The sequence below is a fragment of the Callithrix jacchus genome, chromosome 5, assembly GCF_049354715.1.
Source record: "Callithrix jacchus isolate 240 chromosome 5, calJac240_pri, whole genome shotgun sequence".
NCBI classification, from domain to species: Eukaryota; Metazoa; Chordata; class Mammalia; order Primates; family Cebidae; genus Callithrix; species Callithrix jacchus.
In genome coordinates, this window is record NC_133506.1 from 33,648,331 (window position 1) to 33,672,830 (window position 24,500).

The 24,500-nt window shown below is 51.2% G+C and overlaps 1 protein-coding gene across 1 annotated transcript in view; it reads right to left on the bottom strand.

Annotated features, from left to right (window-relative positions):
• Positions 1-6,956: 6,956 nt before the first annotated feature.
• Positions 6,957-24,500, bottom strand: part of KIAA1755 (KIAA1755 ortholog) — a 47,290-nt gene continuing 29,746 nt past the window's right edge. Inside the window, exons 6-14 of the mRNA XM_035298583.3 lie at positions 23,241-23,334; positions 22,253-22,339; positions 20,803-20,919; positions 18,548-18,646; positions 17,162-17,310; positions 14,018-14,156; positions 12,624-12,746; positions 11,346-11,567; positions 6,957-7,920 (exon numbers count right to left, since the gene is read on the bottom strand). Coding sequence (XP_035154474.3) covers positions 7,222-7,920; positions 11,346-11,567; positions 12,624-12,746; positions 14,018-14,156; positions 17,162-17,310; positions 18,548-18,646; positions 20,803-20,919; positions 22,253-22,339; positions 23,241-23,334 — 1,729 coding nt within the window. The 3' untranslated portion in view covers positions 6,957-7,221. The remainder of the gene's footprint in view (positions 7,921-11,345; positions 11,568-12,623; positions 12,747-14,017; positions 14,157-17,161; positions 17,311-18,547; positions 18,647-20,802; positions 20,920-22,252; positions 22,340-23,240; positions 23,335-24,500) is intronic.

Below are 24,500 nucleotides of genomic sequence, written 5' to 3' on the forward strand. Positions count from 1 at the left end.
GTGTATCCTTTCATGTGCTTCTTGGCCATCTATGTGTCTTCTTTGGAGAAATATCTATCCAAGTTCTTTACCTATTTGTTAATTGGGTTGTTTTTTGTTGTTGTTGTGGTTGTAGAAATTCTTTACATATTCTGGATATTGAACTCTTATCAAATATACAATTTGCAAACGTTTTCTCCCATTCTACATATCTTTTCACTTTCTTGATAATTTCCTTTGATGTGCTAAACATTCTAATTTTGATGAAGTCTAGTTTATCCATTTTTACTTACGTTGATTGTACTTTTGGTGTCATATCTAAGTATCTATTGGCAAATCCAAACTCATGTTTTTCTCTATGAGTTTTATCGTTTTACCTCTTATATTTAAGTTGCTGATCTATTTTTAATTTTTATATATGGTGTGAAGCAGGGGACCAACTTTATTCTTTTAAATTTGGAAATCCAGTTGTCTCAGCATAATTTGTTGAAGAGACTATTCTTTCTTCATTGAATGGAGTTGGGACCCTTGTCAAAAATCAACTGGCCGTAGATGTACGGGATTATTTTGGGTTTCAAAATTATATTCCTTTGCCCATACATTTATCCTTATGGCAGTATCACACTGTTTTGATTACTATACCTCTGCAATAAGTTTTGAAATGGAAAACTCTGAGTCTTCCAATTTTGGCCTTCTCTTCCAAGCTGTTTTGGCTATTTGGGCCCTAATGGAATCTCAAATTTTAAACTTGAGAATTGGCTAGTTATTTCTGGACAAAAAAACAGTTGGAATTTTGATAGGATTACATAGAACCCATAAATTGCTTTGGTGGTATTGACAGCTTAACAATCCTATCCATGAATATGGTATGTCTTTCCATTTATTTAAGTCTTCTTTAATTTCTTTCAGTAATGTTTTGTAGGTTTCAGTGTATAAATCTTTCATCTCCTTGGTTAAATATATTGCTGTGTATTTTATTCTTTTAGTGCTATTGTAAATGAAATTGCTTTTTTAATTTCCCTTTTGAATTGTTTGTTGCTGGTATATAAAAACACAGCTGATTTTTGTGTGTTGATCTTGTAACCTGCAATTTTGCTGAATTTATTAGCTGTAGTAGCTTTCATGTGGATTCTTTAGGATTTTTGAGCTATAAAATAATGAGATCTGATCTTTTAAATATATAAATAGTTTTACTTCTGCTTTTCCATGTGGATACGTTTTTCCTCTTTTTCTTGTCTCATTGTGCTGTCTAGAACTTAGTAAAACACTGAATAGCAGAGTTGCAAGTGAGCATTCTTGTCTCGCTCCTAACTTCAGAGATAAAGCCTTTAGTCTTTCACCATTGAGTTGGATGTTGGTTGTGGGTTTTTCATAAATGCCTTATATCATGTTGAATAAGTACACTTTTATTCCTATTTTTCTGAGTGTTTCTTTTATCATGAAAACATACTGGATTTTGTTAAATGCCTTTTCTGCATCAATTGAGATGGTCATGTGGTTTATTTTCCTTCATTCAGTTATTTTGGCATATGACACTGGTTGATTTTCTTTATGTTTGGCTATCTTTGCACTTCTAGAATAAGCCCCACTTGGTCATGCTGTATAATCCTTTTAAGATGCTGTTGTGTTTTGTACGCTAGCATTTTGTTGAGGATTTTTGCATTTATATTCATAAGGTATATTTATAAGGTTAGTAATTTTCTTTGTGATGTCTGTATTTGGCTTTGATATCAGGATAAAAGTGGCTTCATAGAATAAGTGAGGAAGTTACTTCACTCCTTTTTAATAGCTAAATAATATTCCATTATGTGTATATACCATATTTTTAAAATTAATCATTTATAGCTGATTGACATTTGGGTTGCTTCTACCTTTTGATTATCAGGAATAGTTCTCAATAAGCATTTCTGTATAAATTTTTGTGTGGATATGCTTTCATTTCTCTTGGGTGTATACCTAGGAATGGAATTATTTGGTCATATGATAACTCGATGCTTAACGGTTTGAGGAACCGGCAAATTGCTTGCCAAAATAGCTGCGCCATTTTACATTGCCGCCAGCAGTGTATGAGGGTTCTGATTCCTCCACATCTTCACCAACACTTGTTGTATGTCTTTTCATCATAGCCATCTTTGTGGATGTGAAACAGTGTGTCCTTGCGGTTTTCATTTGCATTTCCCTGATGGCCAGTCATGCTGATCATCTTGTCATGTGCTTACTGGCCATCTGCACATCTTCTTTGGAGAAAAGCCTATTCAGATCCTTTGTTCATTTTAAAATTTATTATTAATAGTGTTTGTTATTATTTAGTTGTGAGAGCTTTTTACATATTATTGATACAGAATATTGTCTTTTATGGGCCCATGCTTGCAACTCTCTTCCAAGGTCTGCCCTGGAGCTACCAAACCCTGCTTTGTGCCACATGATTCTACAGAAAGCCTGAAGCACCTTAGAGGTGTAAAATATCCTCCAGAGTTCCCCAAGGCAGTCAGGCAGAGGCCGGGACTTGGTCTGAAATTGCACCTTGGCTTCCCTCGCTTCCCTATTCTGCTTTACTTCCTGGTTTCTTTTGTGATCGCCTCTTCAATGAATCACCTGTACCTGAATCCTCACCACTAGGTCCACTTCTGGCAAACGACCTCAGAAAGAACTTGGAATGGCTGAGGAACTGAAAGCAAGTTAGTGCTTCTGGAACTCAGGAGACATGGAGATTGAGATGAAGCTGAAGTGGAGGGCAGAGGCTGACGACACAGGGTTTGTAGATCACAGGAAGGTTGGGTTTTTATCTGGAGAGCTGTGGGGTGCTACTGTTCAAGGTTAAGCAGGGTGGTCATTATTTTACATTTTGAAAGACCCCTCTAGTTTCTGGGTGGATAACAGATGAAGGGGAGCCAAGCAACTGCAGGAAGACCATTGAGGACCTTGTTATGGTTGTCTGGGGCTAGAGACTGGAGGCTGGGATGAGGGTGAGGAGGCTGGAGGGAGAGAGAAGTCAAAGAGAGCAGAGAGATCAGGAGAGTGGATTTACAGGTTAAGGGGAGGTTCAAGGACAACTTGCAAGTTTCCAGCCTGGGTGCCTGGATGGATGGTCAGTGCACAGAGAGGGAAGCAGGACTGGGAGGGCAGATCAGAGGTTCCACATACAAAACAACACCAATTTTCCTTCCCTGGTCTGACTGAATGCCTCCATTTCACAGATGGGGAAAGGAGGTTCTAAGGAAGTGCATGGTTACCCAGAGTTCCCCAGCATGCCCCAGACAGAGGGGAATGGGGCCCCCAGAGTCCTGCTGCCTATCCAGAGCACTTACCCAGCAGGGGGCTCTCTGGCTCTGGCCTCAGAGAGCTATTTTCAGCTGGAGTTTGGGACCAGGCAAATTCGTTTCTAGGGGATGTGAATTGGGCTGGAAGCCAATTCATAGCCCCTAGAGAGCAGAACATCTCTGCTTTATGAGGTCAGACTATATTCTGACCCTAGCCAGCCACCCTGTCTGGGTCTAGAGTGGGTAACAAGAGGGCACAGGGGTGAGAGGGGCCTACCTCAGAGTGGCTGACATAACACAGGCTCATCCGCAATCCTGGGGTTGGCATTGATTCGAACCAGGTCCACACCCTGCACCTTCCCCTTCTTGGCCCCTTTCCTGGCTGTGTGACCTTGGGCAACTCATTGTCCCTCTCCAGGTTTTAGTCTTCCCATCTGTAAAATGGGGACATCTCAGAGTATGACTTCTGTGACGCAAAGGGTTGTAGTAAATATCAGCTGGGAAATAGATGGACAAAAAAGTGCTTTGCGAACTGTAAAGTGCCTAGACTTCTATTTGGACTCAGTCCTATCTCTGCCCCACATACTGCCCAGCAGTGAAAAGTCTTCTCAAAGCTTTGTTCCTTCACAAGACGGCTACTCCTCTGGAAAGGAAGAAGGCTTGGTGCGGAACGCGAGGATCCAGAGATCTTATTTTCCTGACCCGGCAGGCTTGACAAGGACAGATGGGAAAACTGAGGGACACCCATCTACTCAGAGGCACTAGGCTCTTAAGCCTGGATTCAAAAGCAGGGCTCTCCAAGATGAGAAAGAACCTCATCCATCCAATCCCTCCATTGGAAAGTTGGGGTAAACTGAACACCAGAGAGAGGAAGCAACCTGTCCGGGGTGACCAGGCCATCAGCAGCAAGGCAGAGCGGCACCTAAGGTGCCAAACTCCCAGGCTATGCCCCTCCTTTCTCCCCTTGCCTGCCAGTGTCCCCGTTACAGTGGGACGCTCACAGTCACATCACTGGCTGACTTGGGGTTCCCTGAAAGCCCATCTTCTTCCATCAGAGCAGACCTCAAACTTCGTTGAGAAATCCCAAGGAGAGGCACTGGCCGCCGCCTCTTCAGAGCAGCCTCTCAGGGGCCGAGGCTTTGCTGATTCAAAGCTATTTCATCACTAGTAGGGAGTCTCTGGGGGAGGCCGTGCCATGCCCCTACTGTGGGCAGGTTTGGGCAACGCCAATAAACTAGGTCCAGGTTAAGTCCAGCTCTGCTCCTCACTGACCCAGCAGGCTTGACAAGCAGGCTCCTCACTTGACAAGCAGGTCAAGTCCAGCTCTGCTCCTCACTGTGGCACTGGGCAAGGTACCTCCAAACCTCTCTGAGTTTCAGTTTCCTCCTCAGTAAAATAGAGTGGAATCAGTCCTCATGGTGCTGTAAAGCTTTTAAAGGAGTTAGCTCAAAGTTAGGCACAAGGAAAATGCAAAAGAAATGTTAGCTGTTATTATGCGTTATTTTTATATATTGTTACTCATTATGATATTTTGTTTCTGCATTCCCTTCTCCCCCAGGGGACGCTGTGAGGGCAGAGATTGTTGGGGTACAGTTCTTTCTGCAGACAGAGAGATGCACCAGGTAACCTTGGGCACTCCTCCCGCCGAGGATTCTTAGCCCATGCCCCTCTTTGCCCCCCTTCCTTCCAGCAGTAGCTGTGGCCTCTCACAAGTCAGTTTCCATCCTGGCACCCCAGGTTCCCTGGCTCCCTGCCTGTGGTCCCCACTGGCTGGATGCTGTTGCTATGGCAACAGCATTTTTAAGCACCTTCAGCCCTCTCTGAGGCGACAGGCATGGATGGAGATGGGCTGATCCAATGCCTCATGCATCCTTGGGCCTGTCTGGATGGAAAGCAGGGAGTAGAATGCAAGAATCACACCTGGCTGTGGGTGGGGGCGGCTCAGGCCCCAGCCCTGGGTGTTCCCCAAATGCACCCCCACCTCGCTGAGTCACACAGGAGGAGCACTTGGCTAAAATGAGATTCCAGCCACCTGCCAGCCCCAAGAGTTTGCCGTAATGTCTGGGGTAGGGTTCCTAGGAAGCGGCCTTTTGACGGGCTCTGCTCCTGGCTCCAGGCAGGCAGGCCCTAGACCACACCTGCGGAAATCTTGAGGCTTGGAAGATTCCTGAAGCCATTTTAGGTACTGAGTATGAGACTCTTGGCTGGGACAACTCCTGAGAAGTCCTATCTGTCCTCCTATGCCTGCCCCAGGCCTGCCTCTCTGCCCTTCACAGCCTCATTGTGGGGGACATGTGCCCCCAGCCTCTTCCTCGAGCCAGGAAAATTCAGGGCTAGGTGACCAAGAGGGCACTTCAGTAATGCAGCCTGCTGCAGAGATGGGCAAACACTTCAGCTTAATGACGCTCCAGAGAGATGCTGGCAGGGGCTGCTCCGGGCATTGTGAAGGTTGGGGCTTCTGAACGCTCCATCTAAGATCCGACAGATGGGCCTCTTCCCACAGTCTCCGACCACTGGGACCCAGCCACCCACAGAACCCCAATGGCACTGGGCCACAGAGGCTGTGCCTCTTTAAGTGGACATTGGACAGGGAGGGGGACAGAAGACACTGAGTCCAGGGAGGCTTGGTGGAGAGGTGAGAGAGACAGGGGATTCTCTCTGGAGGACAAGATCAGGATTCCATGTCCTTGAACTTGGGAATGAAGGCCCATGCCTGCTGAAGGAGCCTCATGAGACAGGGAGCACAGAAGACAGGCCCTGCCCCTCTGAGCACAGGAACCGGCCCCCGGCTCCACGAGGCCACTCTCTTTGCCAAGGCCAGTGGAACTAACCGTGCCTGCCGTCTACGAGTGCCAGCTCCTGAGGGCTGGCAGGTAAATGCCTTGGGTGCCTTAGCCCTCGGGGGTGTGCCAGGACTCCGTGTTGTCCTTTGGAGATGTCCAGCAAGATCCAGCTCCAGCTGCCAACATGAACATTTCTTTGAGGGTGGGGCACAGTGGCTCATGCCTGTAATCCCAGCACTGTGGGAGGCTGAATCCAGAGGGTCGCTTGAGTTTGAGACCAGCCTGCCTGGGCAACATAGCAAGACCCCATCTCTACAAAAAATAAATAGCTGAGCCTGGTGGTGCGTGCCCGTAGTCCCACCTACTCAGGAGGCTGAGGCGGGAGTGGTTGAACCCAGGAATTTGAGGCTATGATTATACCTCTGCACTTCAGCCTGTACACCAGAGTGAGACCCTGTCTCTGGAAAAAAAAAAAAAAAAAGCAATTTCAGCACTTTGGCAGGCCAAGGCAGGAGGACCGCTTGAGTCTAGGAGTTTGAGACCAGCCTGAACAGTGTAGTGAGGCCTCACCTCTAAAAATAAAATAAAATGTTTAAAAATGATTAAACAAGAAAAAAATCTACTTGACAACATAGCTTCATTCTTTACTCCCTTCGCAGACTCACCTACGCCCCCAGCAGTGGTTTCTGGATCAGCACCGAACACACTGATCCTTAAATCCTTGTCTCAGGGTCCATTTTCATGGACCCCTAAGACAAGGAACCACTCCTGAGTCTCCCCGGGGATTCTGTGTGAGGGCAACGCTGGCCCTCGTGCCCGAGGGGAGAGCTGTGTATGTCTCGGAGTTGCAGGTGGGCGTCTGCCTGCCTTTGAGGGAGACTCTGAAGGGGTCTGTGCCCACAGGTCGTTCTGCAGCAATGAGAGCCTGGAGGAATGGAGCCAATCACACACTTTATTGCACCCCAGTTCTGATGCCCACTCTTGCTATTCTGCATGGGTGAGGATCGGGTCTTCCAGGAGTTTTCTGGAGCCAGGGGCAGGTCAACAGTTCTCATCCTCCCAGCAGAGGCAGAATAGGGTAAAATTGGAGCTCCACATCAACGTCTCAATGGGACTAACCAGAACTCCCAGCTACCCCTCCAGCTGGGCCCCATCCTAGCGCCCCTGGAGGCTGGTGCCACTGAAGGGGAGGGTCTCAGCTAGAGGGAGGCAGGGGGACTTGTCTGGGGTGAGTCCTCAAGGGATGTCTGTGAGTCTGTCCCTTCTGAGGAGAAGCTGCCCCTAGTGGGGTGAGGGAGCTGGCTCTGCCCGGGGGGCTGCTGCCAGAAGGTGGTGGCAAGCAAAGGCTCTCGGGCGGGGTCAGGGAGCTCATGTGCGCCTTTGCTGTCTTCAGCCTCTGCAGCCTGGCCAGCCTCCTGGGGCGGAGAGCCTGCCTGGAAAGTTCTGTTCTGTTCCCCTCTGGGGGCCCCAGGAAGCCAATGGGACTTTGGCAAATGGTCCAGGCCCAGTGAGTCCGGTGGGGGAAGGTCCCACCTCCCCTTGGAAGTGACCTCTCCACTCAGACCCTGGCCCTTGGCTGCTGCCCCTCTTCGTTCTGGGCGCGCCGAGTGAGCAGTGGGAGTCTCTGGGCATGAGCAGTGGGTCAGTGCCTTCTCCAGGAGCATCCGGATCTCCTCATGCCTTAGCTGGGCCTCCTCCCACAGCTCCTGGCCCAGGCCCACCCGGCTCAGGGAAGCCACCTGCAACCCCACTGTCACCAGCTTCTCAGCAGGGAACTCAGATGCCAGTCGCTGCAGGTAGCGGTGGAGGCGGCGCTGTTCCCCGGGACTGACCCTTGGGGCCTTGTCCAGCCTGAGCTGGGTCATCAGGTCCTGACAGTCCATGTGGAACCAGGTCATCTGGGGGACAAGAAGAGAGAGAGGTGGGGGCTCAGGCTGGGAGTGGGACCGTGGGGGACTGAATTAATAAGTGCCCGATGTCAGGGTCCCACTCAGCTTGGCCATGATCTTCACTGACCACGATGACCCTGGTTTCCCTCTCTTCCTGGAGTGCACACACCTGGCATCTGCAAACAGCCCCCAAGCACCCTCAGGATCATCGGATACCTTCTTTTTTGTTTTTTGGTTTTCTATTGAGATGGAGTCTAACACCATCACCCAGGCTGGAGTGCACTGGTGCAATCTCGGCTCACTGCAACCTCCACCTCCCAGGTTCAGGTAATTCTCCTGTCTCAGCCTCCTGAGTAGCTGGGACTATGGGTTTGTGCCACCACACCTGGCTAATTTTTGTATTTTTAATGGAGATTGGGTTTCACCTTGTTGGTGAGGCTGGTCTTGAACTCCTGACCTCAGGTGATCTGCCTGCCTCGGCCTCCCAAAGTGCGGGGATTATAGGCTTGAGCCACCGCGCCCAATGCATCAGATACCTTCTAATAGACCTATGGTCCAGTAGGGACTTAGCTCTCTCTGGGGCTCAATTTCTTCTTCTGTAAAATGGGAGTTGCACTAGATGATCATGAAAAGCCTTTTGAGAGGTGACATTCCTATCTGTGGTTGTATTAACCCCTGCGAGTTTTGTGAGGGAGGAGTCTGGCTAATGTTTATTGAGCACCACCTGTTTGCCAGGTTCTGTGTGTCTCATGTAGGATCACACTGAACTGCACTATCAGCCCATTTCACAGAGAAGAAAACTGAGGCTCAGAGACGTGAACTCACTTGCCCTAGGTCACACAGCAAGCCAGGGAGGAGCTGGGATTCCATCTCAGATCTGTCCTCCAAGAGCCTCCATGGGCACAGGCAGGGGTGTGCCCTCGCCGTCACATGGTGAGACTGTGAGCCATGCCAGGCCCTCAGGCCCCTCACTGCAGCCGAGCCTCTGCCCCATTTTGTGATTCTATCTGTCCCCACTTCCCCCCACAAAAATGTCTGCAGACTGCAAAGAAGCCAACACTTTCACAGCAGCTCGTGAAAAACATAATCTTTCTCTCCATTAATTTAGAACCCGACAGCGAGCTGTTAGGCTGTAGGGATTGGAGGACCATTTTCTCCGAAGAGACCATCTTTCCACGGATTAAGGGAACTTGTCTTTAGATAAATGGCTTCATATTCGTGCAAGCACACGGAGCTCATGGCCGGGAAAGAGCTCCATAAATCTCCGTTAGTGGCACCACTGTGTTATTATTATTTAGGACCCATGCTGCGGCTCACGGGTGCCCACCAGGGGTGGAGGCTGGTGCTGGGCTGTCCCATCGTCTGTCTGTCCAGGACTTGACTTTCCAGGTTAAGCTGGACAGTGATAGACAGCACCTCAGAAATGATCTTGCCCAACCCCTTATGGAACAGATTGAAATTCAGGGCCAGCCCAGATGAAACAGCGAGAGTTGGACACAAAGCCGAGGTTCCACCTCCCCTGTATGACTTCTGGGCCTGGCAAAGATACCACCTCCGCACAGGCCGTCCCCAGACTCACAACTCTCCTGACTCCCTGCAGAGCCTCCCTGAGCCCCTATGGGCCAAGCCTGTGCCAGGCACAGTGGATAGAGCCAGGACCAACTCGGACCTAGTTTCTGCCTCGGGAGCTTGCCTTGCAGGTACCGTGCAAGAGACGGGTGCATGACAAGCACCAGGACAGCTTCAGATCAAAGTGAGCACCCAGAAGTGATGAAACAGGGTGACGAAGAGAGAACAGGGAGCGGGCAGTCAGGAAGGGTGTCTGCAAGGGGGGATGTGTGAGCTGAGAGCAGAAGAAAGACAAGAAACCAGCTGGTCAAGGGGAAGAGCTTTCCGGGCTGAGGGAACAGCATGTACAAAGGCCTCAGAGCTGGAGCACGTTTGGCTGATCCGGGAAGGCCACTGGGGCTGAAATTGGCTGAAATCAGTGGGCAAGGCAAAGAAGCTTCCAAATGTCTGTAACCCTGGAGGCACTCCTCCTCCTAATGATAATATTGATGTTAATAATAACTGAATTTGAACAAAGCCCTGTGCCAAGGGCTACTTCCATTGAAATCTCTCACTACCCGGCAAGACTGGCAGTAGAGCCAGATGGTCTGGGTTTGCATCTCTGCCCACTCAGATAGCTGTGTGACCCTGTGTGAGTTATCTGACCTCTCTGTTTCCTTATGTGGAAATGGGCATAATAGTAGCGCCTGCCTCATAGGATGGGGTGACAATAAAATGATATGTGAAATGACTAGAATGGGGCCTGGCTCCTCATAGGAACTACATGGCCATTAATTATGGTCTCAGCAAGGAGCTGAGGCCTAGAGCAGGGAACACTGCACCTGAGGTCACAGAGCTCACGCAAGGACACGCAGCCCCGGACTCCAAGGCTCGGAATCTGCCTGTGTTGTGCTCTTAACTGTACACAGCTGGGACTGGGGGAGCCCTTCGCTGCCACCACCAACATCTACCTTGCTTGCCTGCTGTCTCAGGAAGACAGAGAGCACCCTGTCCTCCAGCGCCCCAGGCGTGAGGTGACCAAGGTCCCTCCTGCTGCTCTCAGAAGCAGCCTGTGATTGCTGTGGCCTGCATGCCAGGGTGGCCTGACAGCCGTGACGCTGGGGTCAGGTCTTTCTCATACTCTGTCCTTGGTGGCAAGTGCCAGGGGCAGCCGAGGGCACCGGGCCTGGCCAGTTGGACCACACTCTCCCAGGCTGCTCCTTCATCCCCATAGACCTCAGTTTTCCCATCAAAAAAATAAAAGGAGAGATGTGGCTACATGAATTTAGGATGGTGGCAGCTCCTAAATCAAATCCTGCTTCACTGCTGCCCTCTTGGGGCAGTTTTCTCATCTGTAAAATGGGAACAATATTGGTGCCTGCCATCCAAGAGGTACGGTGAGAATGAAGTCAGGTCAGGTGTGTGAGGTGCTCACAGGAGGGTCCGGCGTGATGTACATGCTCACGGATGTGCGCTGCCCCCACGACAACCCATCATCAGCAAGCCTGCTTGAAGAAGGGAATCTGTCATCATTTCCTCTCTCTTTGGGGAAGCATATAAGGCATGTCATGGGCACCACGGACACACCTATGTTCAAACCTCACCTCTTCCCCTTCCCAGTGATTTTTTTGTTATGAGACTTGGGAATTAATCAGGAAGAGCTTCAGACTGTGTCTAGGTATCCCTGTCCCTGCCATGTCCCCAGCCAGGGGATCAGTGGTGGTGGGGGGTGTTTGTGCAGGTGGGCTGGGCACTATGTCTAGGTATCCAAGGGATGGGGGAGTGTCTATGCAGGTGGGTGGGGGGCTGTGTCTAGGTGTCCTTGTCCCCACCACAGCCCCAGCCAGGGGATCGGGGTGTCTGTGTAGGGGGCCCACGGGGCTCACCCTCTTGTAGAAGCGGTGCAGGTGGAGCAGCGTCTCGAGGTCTGTGCGTTGCCGCTCAGCCGCCATGTAGAAGTGGGTCAGCTTAGCCTGGAAGGCCCGCTGGGTCGAGGCAAAGGCTGCCAGCTCTGGGAGTTCTGCTCCTCCTGCCTCCCCAGCTCCTCCAGCTGTGGCTCCCAGCTGAGCTGCCTGCTTGGACAGCTCCAGGCCTCGGCGGTACTGGGCCTGAAAGGGGAGGGGGGCATGCACTCAGCTCCAGCCTTGGCTGGGGCCTCCCTCAGAGGTTGGCAACCTCCAGCTGCCCTGCTGCCGAGCCGGGAGACTTTCTGAGCTTCAGTTTCCTGATCTGTAAAATGGGGACCCTAATAGCACCCGCCTCACAGGGCTTAGCTCCTGGTAAGGATTTAACAAGAGCAGTTATCGGCCGGGCATGGTGGCTCACACCTGTAATCCCAGCACTTTGGGAGGCAGAGGCTGGTGATCACAACGTCAGGAGTTCGAGACCAGCTACCCAACATGGTGAAACTCCATCTCTACTAAAAATATAAAAGTTAGCTGGGCGTGGTGGCAGATGCCTATAATCCAGCTACTTGGGAGGCTGAGGCAGGAGAATTGCTTGAACCCGAGAGGCAGAGATTGCACCACTGCATTCCAGCCTTGGCGACAGAGTGAGACTCCATCTCAAAAAAAAAAAAAAAAAAGCAGATATCATGCATCTGGAAGTCTCCAGGCCCTCGGCGTGGCAGTTCACTTTGCCCAGCCAGGCTCTGCTTAGATGTCCCTCTGGAAAACTTCTCTGACCCCAAAGGCTCCTACTGAGTCTCTACATTCTCCCTTTCACATTTGCCCTTTCTGTGCACGTTTTCCTGTTTGTCCCCGCCCCTGCCCCTGCTCCCCACTGGCCTGGGAATTCCTGAGCACTGATAAGGGGCTGAATCACTGTGGCCCAGAGCTTGTCACATCACATCATGTGGATGCAGCTTCCCTCCCCCCCACTCCTGGCTCTGTGAGGCTGAGTTATTAGGTATAGGGTAAGGCCTTGGAAACTGCATTTTAAGAAACCCTTTGGGGGACTGGGAATATTGCCTGGCTTGACCATCTGGCAAGGATCCCTAGAAGAGATAACATCTCAGCTGAACTCTGCGATATGAGCTGGTTCCTTCACTGTCTCTGCAACTTTTCCTGCTCTTCCCACCTCCACAGCTTGGCCCTGGCAGTGCCACCCCCTCTAATGCCCTCTCCATCTGCTCTAGTCCGGCTCCTCCACCGTCTGGCACACACCACAGCCTGGAGGAAGAAGTTCTCAAACTCTGCATGGGCTTTCTCCACTGTCTTCAAACTTCCATCCTTGGGGGTCAGCGTTTGCAGGCACCTGCTTCCTTCCTGCTCCATCCAGTCGCTGACCTGGGGCATGAGAGGCAGATCTGGACATGAGGGGCTGCTAGGAGACCTCCCTTGTCCAGCTCCACGACTTCCTGGGAGGCTGAGGTCTTCTGTCCTCACACATTCAGTGGCTAGGCCTGTGACCACCGGCTTGGACTGAAACCCTCCCGATTCTGGGCATGGGAAGGAATGACCTAGGGAGGGGAATGTGTGGTCATGTTCTTCAAAGTGGGACCCAAGAGGGTATCTGGTCTGGCCAACGCCCTGCATATAGGGCCCCTCAGTGCATACTGTTATCTGAATAAAGTCACAGGGTGGTGAATTTCAGGCTACTCTAATTAATCAGTGATGCCTAATCATAAAAGAGGCGGCCTCAGGGGTGAGGAGTCCCTGTTCGTGTGTGTGCACACGCGCGCCTGCAAACAGTGTGGGAGAAAAAGCTGCAGGCTGCAGAGGGAAGTTTATGGGACTGCTGGGTACTCACCACGTGAACCTGGCAAGCCACTCCCCCTTTCAGGGCCTCAGTTTACTCAGTGGTAAAATGGGGTAGACATGAAGACTCAGTGAGAGACAGAAATGGCTCTCAACGCCCTGTGTGGAAGTTCTGCTCTTATCCTGGGGTCTCTTAAAGAGCCCATTCCCTCACGATCTTCACAGACCCAGTGTAGCGGGTACTAATACTATCCCCATTCAGCAAATGAAGACACTGAGGCACTGAAGAGCGAATCATCTTGTCCAGAGCCACACCACGAGCAAGTGCTGAGCCAGGAATGGGCCATGGCTGTCTGATACAGGGACACGCCATGCCCCACGGCTCCCGGCAGAAAGGAATGTATTGGTTCTTGGCACCGGCAATCAGGTGAAGCCATGCCAGGTGTGGGTTCCAGAATTAGACCCCAGATATGCAACCACAGGCAGGTGACACAATGTCTCCCAGCCTCAGTTTCCTCATCTGTGCAGTGGGTGAAATCTTAGCACCTTCCCCGCATCACCGGTAAGAGAGGAAGTTGGAAAGCAACAATGTTCACAACGGCCCTGGCCCAGGGCTTGGCAGGGAGTCGGCACTCAATAAGTGCAGCTCTTGCGGTTAGGTCTTCACCCACTGAGCACTTATTGAGCACCATGTCATGTGGCATGCCCCAAGGATGCTTGCCTGGCTCTTGAAGGACTGCCAGCCTGGTGTCCTTTCTCCAGAGCAAAGCATCTGGCTAGGGCTGGGCCTGGAGTCGGGGCTCTCCTGTGGAATGTGGCCAGGCAGAACCCCCACGTCCCAAGCTAGCCTCCCCTTTCACCTGGTGAATGGTGGCTTCCAGGTGGCCCAGGCGGATGCGGAGCTCCAGCTTCCCCAGGAGGCTATTGGATGCGGTGACCAGAACATGAAGCTGCTCATCCACAAGGCTGTATAGGGCAGTGGCTGCAGCCAGATGGCTCCTGGGAGGCAGGCAGAGGTGAGAAAAGGCCGGTGCTGCCCTCTTCACCCCCCTGTACTTCCACCCCACACAGGCCTGCCCCTCCATCTCTGTGGCCCCAGCCTGGGTTTCCAGCTAACTTGCTGTATGACTGTAGGCAGGTCCCTAAACCTCTCTGGGCCTCAGCCTCAGCCTTCTATGGGACTAGGAGGACAAGAGGACACAGCAGGAAGTGAAATGACCCTCTCCCTTCCCTAGGAGGCTATGAAGCTGGCCAGATAGATCTGGATTCAAAGCCCAGCTCTGCTACCTTCTAGTAGGAGGCTCTGCGCAAATTTCTCAACCTTTCTGTGTCTCTGTTTTTTCTTTTTTGAGGTGGAGATAATCACAGAACCCACTTTGCAGTAAGGTTGTAAGGACTGAATGATTTAATGACCTGGCTCTCAATCCTAGCTGTACATTAGAACCTGCCCTGGAAGCTTGAACACATCTCAATGCCAGAGGCCAGCGAAGTCACACTCTGAGTTGAGTCAAGACGCTGATGCTTTCTTTCCTTTTTCTTTCTTTCTTTCCTTCTTTCTTTTACTTCTCTTTCTCTCTTTCTTTGACAGTCTCACTCTGTTGCCCAGGTTGCAGTGCAATGGCACACTCTTTGCTCACTGCAGCCTCCGCCTCTCGGGTTCTAGCGATTCTCCTGCCTCAGCCTCCCGGGTAGCTGGGATTACAGGCACATGCCACCATACCTGGCTAATTTTTGTACTTTTAGTGGAGATGGGGTTTCACCATGTTGGCCAGGCTGGTCTTGACCTCAAGTAATCCTCCTGACCTCAAGTGATCCACCTGCCTCGGCCTGCCAAAGTGCTATATGATTACAGGCGTGAAGCACCGCGCCCAGCAGAGACACTGATAGACCTCAGGTGGTTCCAGGGCAGCCAGGGCAGAGAACCAGCACTCATGCATGCACAACACTTAACACAGCGCCCAGCGCACGATGTTTGTCAAGCCAGTGCAATTTCTATTGCCATGGTGGGAAGTAGCTGCAACACACCTGCTGGCCCTGCCTCCATTTCACAGATGGGAAAACTGAGGTCAAGGGAGGGGAACTGACTTGTAGATGGCAGTCTGAGTTGGAACCCCACCCAGAGCTGTTTGTGCACATATTTTTAAAAAATGCTTGGAGCCACAAGACACTAAGGAAGAAGTGTGGATGGGATTTCAGGCATGGGGATACTTGCGTGAAGGGAGGAATCTCAAACCCTGCCCTGCCCTCCTCTGCTCTAGAGGATCTGCCTTCAGAGGGAAAATGGAAGAGAGAAGATGGAAGAAAAGCTTGCCTTCCCTGAGGGCGCCTCGCTCTGCCTTCGCCTCCCCATCTGACTGCAGCGCCCCACAGGTCGCCACCCTTCCAGGGAAGAGCTGTGGGCCCAGGGAGCATGAACGGGATAGAAAATCTCTGCACACCTGGAGAGGGAGGGACGGAGGGACAGGGACGGCCTGGGGCTGCAGGGACCCGCCGCAGAAACGCCCAGAGCTGCACGTGTGGGACCACAGTGCCCCCTGGTGGAGTTGCTAGCAGCTGCGGGTCTGTGGGGCGTCGGGTGGACAGGAGGGGCTTGGGCCGGGCAGGTGAAGGTGGAACAGGCTGAGAAAGACAGTGTGAGCCCCCACAAGGCACCGAGGGGCAGGGAGATGACCCCACACCCACTGCTGCCTGTGCGTCCATCTGTGTGAGCCTTCTCTCAAGTCTAGTGCAGCTCTTGGGGGTGTGTTCAAGATTCTGGGACCAGACCCCCTGGATTCAAGTCCGGGCCCCACCACATCCCAGCTGTGTGACCCTGGACCCTGTGTGACCACTTACCCTCTCTGAGCCTCAGGTTCCTCCACTGCAGAATAAGGATAATACCTGCATCTACTTCAGGAGTGAATTAAACGAGTTGGTATTTGTAAAGCCCTGAGAAACACGCTAGACACATACAAAGTGTTACTCAGGTCTTGGTTCCGTAAACAAAATGTTCTTAAAAGCTCATGCGGCCGGGTGCGATGGCTCACGCCTGTAATCCCAGCACTTTGGGAGGCCAAGGTGGGTGGATCACCTGAGGTCAGGAGTTTGAGACCAGCCTGGCCAATGTGGTGAAACCTTGTCTCTACAAAAAATACAAAAATTAGCTGGCTATGGTGGCAGGCGCCTGTAATCCCAGCTACTAGAGAGGCTGAGGCAGGAGAATCGCTTGACCTGGGAGGCAGAGGTAGCAGTGAGCTGAGATCGTGCCACTGCACTCCAGCCTGGGAAACAGAGCAAGACTCTGCCTCAAAAAAAAAAAAAAGCTCATGCGGACTTTGCCCTTGACTTTGAATATAAGTAGCTGTGTTCTAAGAGGGAGAAAATATTTGCAATTGCTGACCAGTTTAATGTCTGACTTTTCCCTATCCCCAAAACTGAAGGAAGTTGGGACTTTCTAGGATTGTCCATAATTTATTCTGGCTCTGAGACCCCTGAGATACCATGAGGTTCTCACAGGTGTGTTTGAGCACCCTACCGGGGAAGGCAGGGCCAGGTAGGGGTTAAATGCCCAGATGACCTGGCTTCAAATCCCTGACCGGCCACTGCCTAGCTGCTATTTCCCTTGGCTGAGCCTCAGTTACCCATCAGCCAAATGGACAATGTGGACCTCACAGAGTTCTTGCCAGAAATAAATGAGACAGGTCCTTGCAGGGCCTCAGGCTGGTGTCTGGGTCGGAGAAAGTGCTTGGTCCAAAAGGGTGACCATAAATTGGTAGACCACCAATGCCAATCCCAGGCTCAAGATGGCTGGGGCTGAAGGAGGGGAAGCAGAGAAGGGACAAGGAAATTGCTGGGGCTCAGGGTGGGTTCCTCTGACCAGGCCTCAGCCTGGGATACAAGCCCTGCAGCTACTGCAAAACTGGGTGCCCTTAGGGCTCAGCTATGTGTCCCCTAGATGGGGCGGTCCCAGCTCCAAGCTCCTGGGCCAGGATGGGGTGGAGGAGGAAAGACCTGGATGTCTGTACCTGACATCAGGGCTGAAGTCCAGCCTGCTGGCATCACGCTGCAGCCTGGCCAGGGTGGCTCCACCTTCCCGCTGGAGGCCCAGTAGGCCCGGGTCCCTCAGCACAGCCTCCATCAGCTCCTTGGACTTGCTCAGGCACCTGGTGGCCTCCTGCCAGTGTAGGGAGGTGCCCTGAGACCCCATCCCCACTCTCCCTCTGCAACCTTCCAAGGCTCCCACAGCCAGACCAGGTCCAACTCCCAGTTTGGCATTCCAGGTCCTCCAGAATGTCTGTCATTTTTATCTCAAAATCATCCCCTCTAGCCACACCCCCCTCATCACCATGGCAACCTCACTGGTCCACCCTCCAGCAAGCATCTCTTGCTGGGACGCCCATTCCTGCCTCTTCACTCATCTTCCTGCTGCCCTCTGACTCCCCCCACAGTCTGTTCTCCTCATGGCAGTTGAACAGCTCTCAAAGTGAAAATCTGGTGACTCCTGGTTTAAAACTCTCCAGTGGCTTCCCTGCAGGCTGAGAATCGAATCCCAACCCAACTCTTCCTTGATCCAGCCCCTGCTGCATCTAGAAGCTCCCCCCGTGCTTCTCTCCCACTCATTCTGCTCCACACTGGGCTCCTTGCTACTCCTGAACACCCAGGTATAATCCCACCCCAGGGCCTTTGCGAGTGTTTGCTCCCTGCCTGGAGCACAGGCCCCCGAAAAGGCAGGCTCCTTCTCAAACTTCAAGCCTCAACTTAGATGCCAGCTCTTCAGAGAGGCCTCCTCCTTCCCCATTATTCCCAATCTTACTTCCACAGGACTTAACACAATTTGGAATGACATACCCATTTATTTGCTTTTTTTTTTGAGACAGAGTCTCTCTCTGTCACCCAGGCTGGAGTGCAGTGTCATAATCCCAGCCCACTGCAACCTCCGCCTTCCAGGTTCAAGCAATTCTCCTGTCTCAGCCTCCCAAGTAGCTGGGACTATAGATACCCACCACTACACCTGGCTAATTTTTTTATTTTTAGTTGAGATGGGATTTCACCATATTGGTCATATTAGTCAGGCTGGTCTCGAACTCCTGACTTTAGGTGATCTGCCCACCTCAGCCTCCCAAAGTGCTGGGATTACAGGCATGAGCCACCAAGCCTGGCCTTGTTTGCTCTTTAAACTACCACCTCTGCCACTGCACCAGGAACCCCGAGAGGGCAGAGACAGTTTACCCCAGGCTGATCTCCATGGTAGGGCACAAAGTGGGTGCCTCCAAATACCAGCCAAGTGAGCAATGAAAAACAGGGACAATAACGGCCTTCCCCTTGTCCCCAGGCTGTTCCCTTCTTGAAGCCCTTGGTCCACAGAGTCTGGGGTATGGTTTGCTTCCCCATCCACTGTGCTCCAGGCTCACCTGCATCCCCCCAGGGGGGTCAGCCTTCTCGAATTCCTCAATGGAAGCTTGTAGCAGGGAAGAGGCCTGGTGGAGCTCGGCAAGGAAAGGGTCCAGCTTCTGCAGGACAGAGGACCAGAGTGGGGTCGTCAGCCCAGGGCGGCCGGAGGATGGCTCTCCCACCCCCGGAGTGTACAGGGGAGGTGTGGGGCAGTGGTCTCAAACTTTAGGTGCATCAGAAGCATCTGGAGAGCTGGTTAAAATACAGACTTCTGGGCCAGGTGTGGTGGCTCATGCCAGTAATCCCAGCAATTTGCGAGGCCAAGGCAGGTGGATCACCTGAGCTCAGGAGTTCTCAACCAGTCGGCAACACAGTGAAACCCCGTCTCTATTAAACACAAAAAATTATCCAGGCATGGTGGCATGCGCCTGTAGTCTCAGGTACTCGGGAAGCTGAGGCAAGAGAATTGCTTGAATCCAGGAGGCGGAGGTTGCAGTGAGCTGAGATCATGCCACTGCACTCCAGCCTGGGAGAAAGAGCAAGAGTACATCTCAAAAAAACAAAAAACAAAACCCAGACTTTTGGGCCCTGCCTCTGAGTTTCTGCTTCTCCTCTGGTCGGGGAGGGGGCATGGTAGAATGTGCATTTCTAACATGTTTCCAGGTGTTGGGGATGCTGACGGCCTGGGGGACCACACTTTGAGAACCACTGGTATTGAGTGAGGGAGAAGAAAGGAGACAGGCCTGAGCAACTCCCAGGCTGGTGGCGGTACCATGGGGTAAGGGAAGGAAGGGGGCAGAGTTAGGGGAGCATTCTCAGTTGAGTCCCAATTCAGCCCAGCTCCTTCACTTACAAGCTGTGAGACCTTGGGCAAGTGACTTAACCTCTCTGTGTCTCTGCGTATCTGCTTCCTCCTCTAAAATGGAGATCACAGTAGTTCCTGCCTTATATGGTTGTGTGAGGATTAAACCCAGTAATATATGCCAGGCACTTAGAACAGAGCCCAGCCATAGTGCGTTTATTGTCATTCTCAGTGTTATATGGTGGGTCTATAGGTAAGATTTCATTTCAAGGAAAGGGTTTAAAGCTACAGTACAGTTCAAAAACCAGTGGATTCATTGGAGGCTCTGGAAGGGGAAGCTAGGAGGCTGGGGGACAAGCAGAAAAGGAGATTGTCCAGTATGTATCTTTTTGTACCATTTGAAATTTGAATGTACTTATTGCCTATTCAAAAATATAGTTTTAAAAAGATACCCAGGCCAAAAGGAAATAAGCCGCCGTGTCAGGCTGTTAGTATTCACCAGTGGTCTCAACAGAGGTGGCTGTGCCCCCGAGGACATTCGGCAATGCCAGGGGACGTTCTTTGATTGTCATTATTTGTGGGGTGCAAAGAATGGGTAGAGCGGGGGATGGGGCCAAGCATGAGGCACCGTTTGTATTTTTAGATATGGGGCTTTGCCATGTTGGCCAGGCCGGTCTCAACAAAACAGGATTGCTCAGCCCCAAACGTGAACAGCTTAAAATTGAGGAACCCTGTTTAGAGAGAACGCTGGGCGGGCATTAATGGGCATGGGTTTCGGTGTGGTTTGAGCCTACTTTTTTGTTTTTGCTTTTTTTGTGAGATGGAGTCTTGCTCTGTGGCCCAGGCTGGAGTGCAGTGGTGCGATCATGGCTCACTGCAATCTCCACCTCCCAGGTTCAAGCAATTCTCATCCCACAGCCTCCTGAGTAGCTGGGACTACAGGCATGTACCACCATGCCTGGCTAATTTTTTCTTTTTTGTATTTTTAGTAGATATGTGGTTTTACCATGTTGGCCAGGCTGGTCTCAAACTCTTGACCTCATGTGATCCACCCACCTGTCTCCCAAAGTGCTGGGATTACAGATGCCCTCTATATTTATTTTCAGTTAATATGGATAATACCTCTCATGTGCCAGACACTCTTCTAAGCTCTTTACCCATATTAACTAAATTAATCCTCATAAAAACCCCATAAGGAGGTACTATTATTACCCCCAATTTAACCAATGAGGAAATGAAGGTGCAGAGACGGTAAGTAACTTATCCACGATCACACAGCACAGCTGGGATTGCAACGCAGGCAGCCCGGCCTCAGAGCCTGAGCTCTTAATCATTCTACTCTGTACCTCCATTGTAAACATTTGTTGAGTGACTATTTTTTAGCTTAGTAGGCTTGATGGATCCACGGGGCAGAAGACTGAAGAGAGGAAGAGAAGGAGAGGGGCCGAGGCTAAAGGCCGTGATGGCAAACACCTGGAAGAACTGCACCCACTCGCCGTGGCAGTAGGGGAAAGGGCCTCCCAGGGCTTCGGGCAACTGGCTGGGGTCCACGTGGTGGCTGAGGGCCTTCAATGAGGTCAGCACCTCCACCTGCAGACCAAAGAATCAGGAGAACCAGGGACCCAGTGTGAGGACAGTCATTTTAGAAGGCCCTGCCCAGATCCCCGCCCCAGCTCCAGTTCACCTCCCACAAGTAAGGTTGACTACAGCTTTAAAAGCTGCTTTGGGGGCAACCAATCTTCTCTGGAAACCCCAGCAAATCAAAATTCAGAACCAGACCCTGGTTAAGGAATGGCAAATAAACAGCCCTCATACTGCCTTCTTATAGCCTGTGCCCAAGGCAGACATCATTAATCAATCACAGCACTTGTTCCCTCTGAGCTCGGCTCTTTCCCAGCACAGCTCTCCGGGCAATCACACAAACTGATTGAAGTTGGCCCTTACAATGAAACTTCTTTGTAATCCTTGCGCAGTTCCCTGATAAGCTACCAAGAGCTGCTTCCTTCTTGGGGCTGGTGAGAAAAGTCACTAAATCCCAACAGTGAGAAGTCACTAAATCCCTAAGACATGGAAGAAGAACTAGGTGACTGCTTCTCCCAGGCAGGGAAATTTGGGTTTATGCTGGGAATAGCTCCAGATACCTAGGTTTGGGATTTGGTGGATTCTGTGGGGTTTTTTTTGACCCACCTGATATTCCTGCTACTCAAAGTGCGGTCCTAGGACGTGCTGGAAATTCAGAGTCCCAGGGCCCATCCAGAACTACTCAATCAAAACCTGCACGCGGACGTACTTCCCCAAGAGATCAGTAAGCACACTGAAGTTGGAAAAGAACATCTCCAGCCTACAATGTGCCTCTTCACCAACCAGGAGGGAGACTTTTAAAATCACATCCCGAAGTGGGACGGAGGACTGACTGCCCATACTCATTACTGTGGTGTGTGGCACTAATTAAAGGGAGCTGCAGGCTCGTTCCTGCAAAGTCCCACTTCAGCTCCACATCTGTATTAACTAGGGTGAGAAATACAGGTCTGACCGCAGTTTGCAAAAGGCACCAGAGTCAGGAGACTCCAACTCTGCGTCTAGCTTGCTGTGTGGCCTTAGGCTTCAGTTTCCCCCTCTGAAAAGAAAGGGAGGAGGGATGGACCAGATGAAGCTTTTCAAATAGGTTTCATGCCATGTGGTGGCACCCACCAGGAGTTTCTAGGATTTCCAGAGAGGTCATTCTGTGACTGATTTGACAATGTCTGCTATGGAGCAATACTGGGGAGTGGTAGCGCTCACCCCTCATAGTTATTGCCCTATGCTAGATTATTTCAAGGCCTCTTCTATCTCCTGAATTCTGCAGCTCTTCCTCTCCTTAACCCCAGCTCAGCTCGAGCCCAACAACTCCCCTCCTCAACTGCCCACCCTGCGTCCCTCTCACCTGGATGTCAAGTAATGTCTGCAGCTGGAGAGCCGCCTCCTTCTCCCCCAGGAAGAGAATAGCGTGGATGGAGGCTGGGACCTGAGCCTGTCAAAGAGAACCACTGCAGAGTTGCTTCTCCCAAACCTTCAGGGAGCCTCACACACTTTGATTTCCTCCTCCCTCCCCTGTAAGACGCAGGCAGATGGGCCATAGAACAGGGTGGGTCCCCCCGTGGCTTGGATCTTTGTGTGTTATGTTTGGATTAGGAATCGTTGGATGGATGTCATGACAGCAAAAGGTTCAAACTCTGTTGCAAACCTTTCTAGACGACCCACCCCTCTGGGCCTCCGTTTGTCCATCTACAAATCGAAGGAGGTCCGACCATAAGGTAAACAGATGCAGAACCTCCACTGACTCCGCTGCCCATAATGGCTGGAGAGGAATCCCTTCTGTCCTCCCTTCTCAGCTCATGAGGTTTATGTGATCGAAGTCTGAGCCAGTCAGTGTGTTGCATTCACCCCCAGGCCACAGGGTTGGGTGTGCAGGGACTCCTGAACCAACTATAACTGAGATGCAAAGACACTTTTGCTGACATCTCTGGGAAAATAATCTCTTACTCTTTCCTAATGGATTTAAAGGAGAGACCAGGTGAAGTCAGAGCTGCTGGGAGCCATTATGCCACCAAGGAGCGTGGGGTGGCTATGTGAGAATGGCATTCTTCCAAGAGAATGGGGCCAGAAATGGAGAGAGAGGATCCAGGTCCTAGTGACAATATCTGAGCTCCTGGATCAAGCCATACTTGAAGCTGGACTTGGCTCCTGGACTGTGCAGTGACATGAACCAATGAGCTACAAGCTTGTCAGGTCTGAGTTTTCTGTTGGCTGCAGGAAAAGTCCCTTCCTGAGAGTCCTGGTCCCAGCCCTAAGCACCCCCAGGCTCTGAATGTCAGGAGGCCCCTGGTGGCTCCCAGGACTTACTAGGCTAAGGCTCTCCACCTCCCACTCACCTGCATGGCCTGCAGGGCACTGACCAGAGCAGGCTGTGGGGGCTGTTTCCTGGCATCAATCAGGACCAACAGCCCCTTGGCTTTATCTTCAGGCCTGTGGGTGGTAAACAGAATTGACAGTCTTGCTGGAGGCCTAGTGGAAGGTGAGAGAATCTGGTTGCTAGAAGCCTTGATTTATTGGTAAACTCTTCATTCTACAAGACCAAGTTCTAATGCCCCTTCCAGGAAGCCCTCCATGGTTCCTCCAGGCAAAGCCCTTTGCCTCCTCTTTGGTGCTCCTGCAGTACCTCAGGCAGCCCTGGTTTATAGCCCTGCTACTCCTAATTCTAGCAACTAACCCAGGTACAATGGGCGAGTCACTTGGGACTCACGCCCTCTTTTTGTATAGGCAGAATCCTTATTTTGTTCATGAATCCAACTCCCTTCAAAAAGCCATGTTCCCCCAGGGCTTGGCTTCTGGTTGGTTGAGGCGACAGTAGTGACCCAACTCCTCTGGCCAGTGATTGGTTTAGATGGGGGAGGGTCATGTGACATTTCTGGCCAATGAGATGTGAGGGGAAGTCTGGGGAAAGGGGCTTCTGGGAAAGACATTCTCTCCTTTAAAAAGTTCTTACAAAGAGTTATGAGGCAGAGACATAGAATGATACATTTCCTTAAAAGACAAAACATTTTGATGGGAATATCTGTTGACTTCAGTCACATTGCAATGAGCTTACAGCGGGCCACTTTTCAGTGACTGTCTTAGGATTTTCCAAACTCGCCCAATTGTCAAGACTTGTTAAAATACAGATTCCTCACCCCACTGCTCCCCCATCCCCATCCCTGTAGCCATCTGGACAGTGGGTACAGGGTAGGCCAGGGAATCTGTGTGGTTCCAAGCACCCTCGGCCAGTCTGATGATCAGGCAGGATTGAAAAATAGCCCCCAACTGCCTTCAAGCCTTATAACCCAGTCAGTGCACAGATAACACCCGAGGTGGCCCAGTGGGAGGATGGAGCTGTGGTGCTGCCATTAGTACCTGGTGGGCTGGGCAAGCTATTTCATCTCCCTGAGTCAATTTAATCATGATAGTACCAGCCTTGTGGGCTGTGGTGAGGACTGATGAATTCATTCGTGTAAAGCACTCAGTGGCTGCACAGAGTAAATGCGATGTAAATATTAGCTATGATTATCCTAGAAGGGAAAACAGAGGCACAGAAAGGCCCAGTGGCAGACAGTGAGAGGAGACTCTGGGAGGTGATTTTAACTCTCTGACTTTAT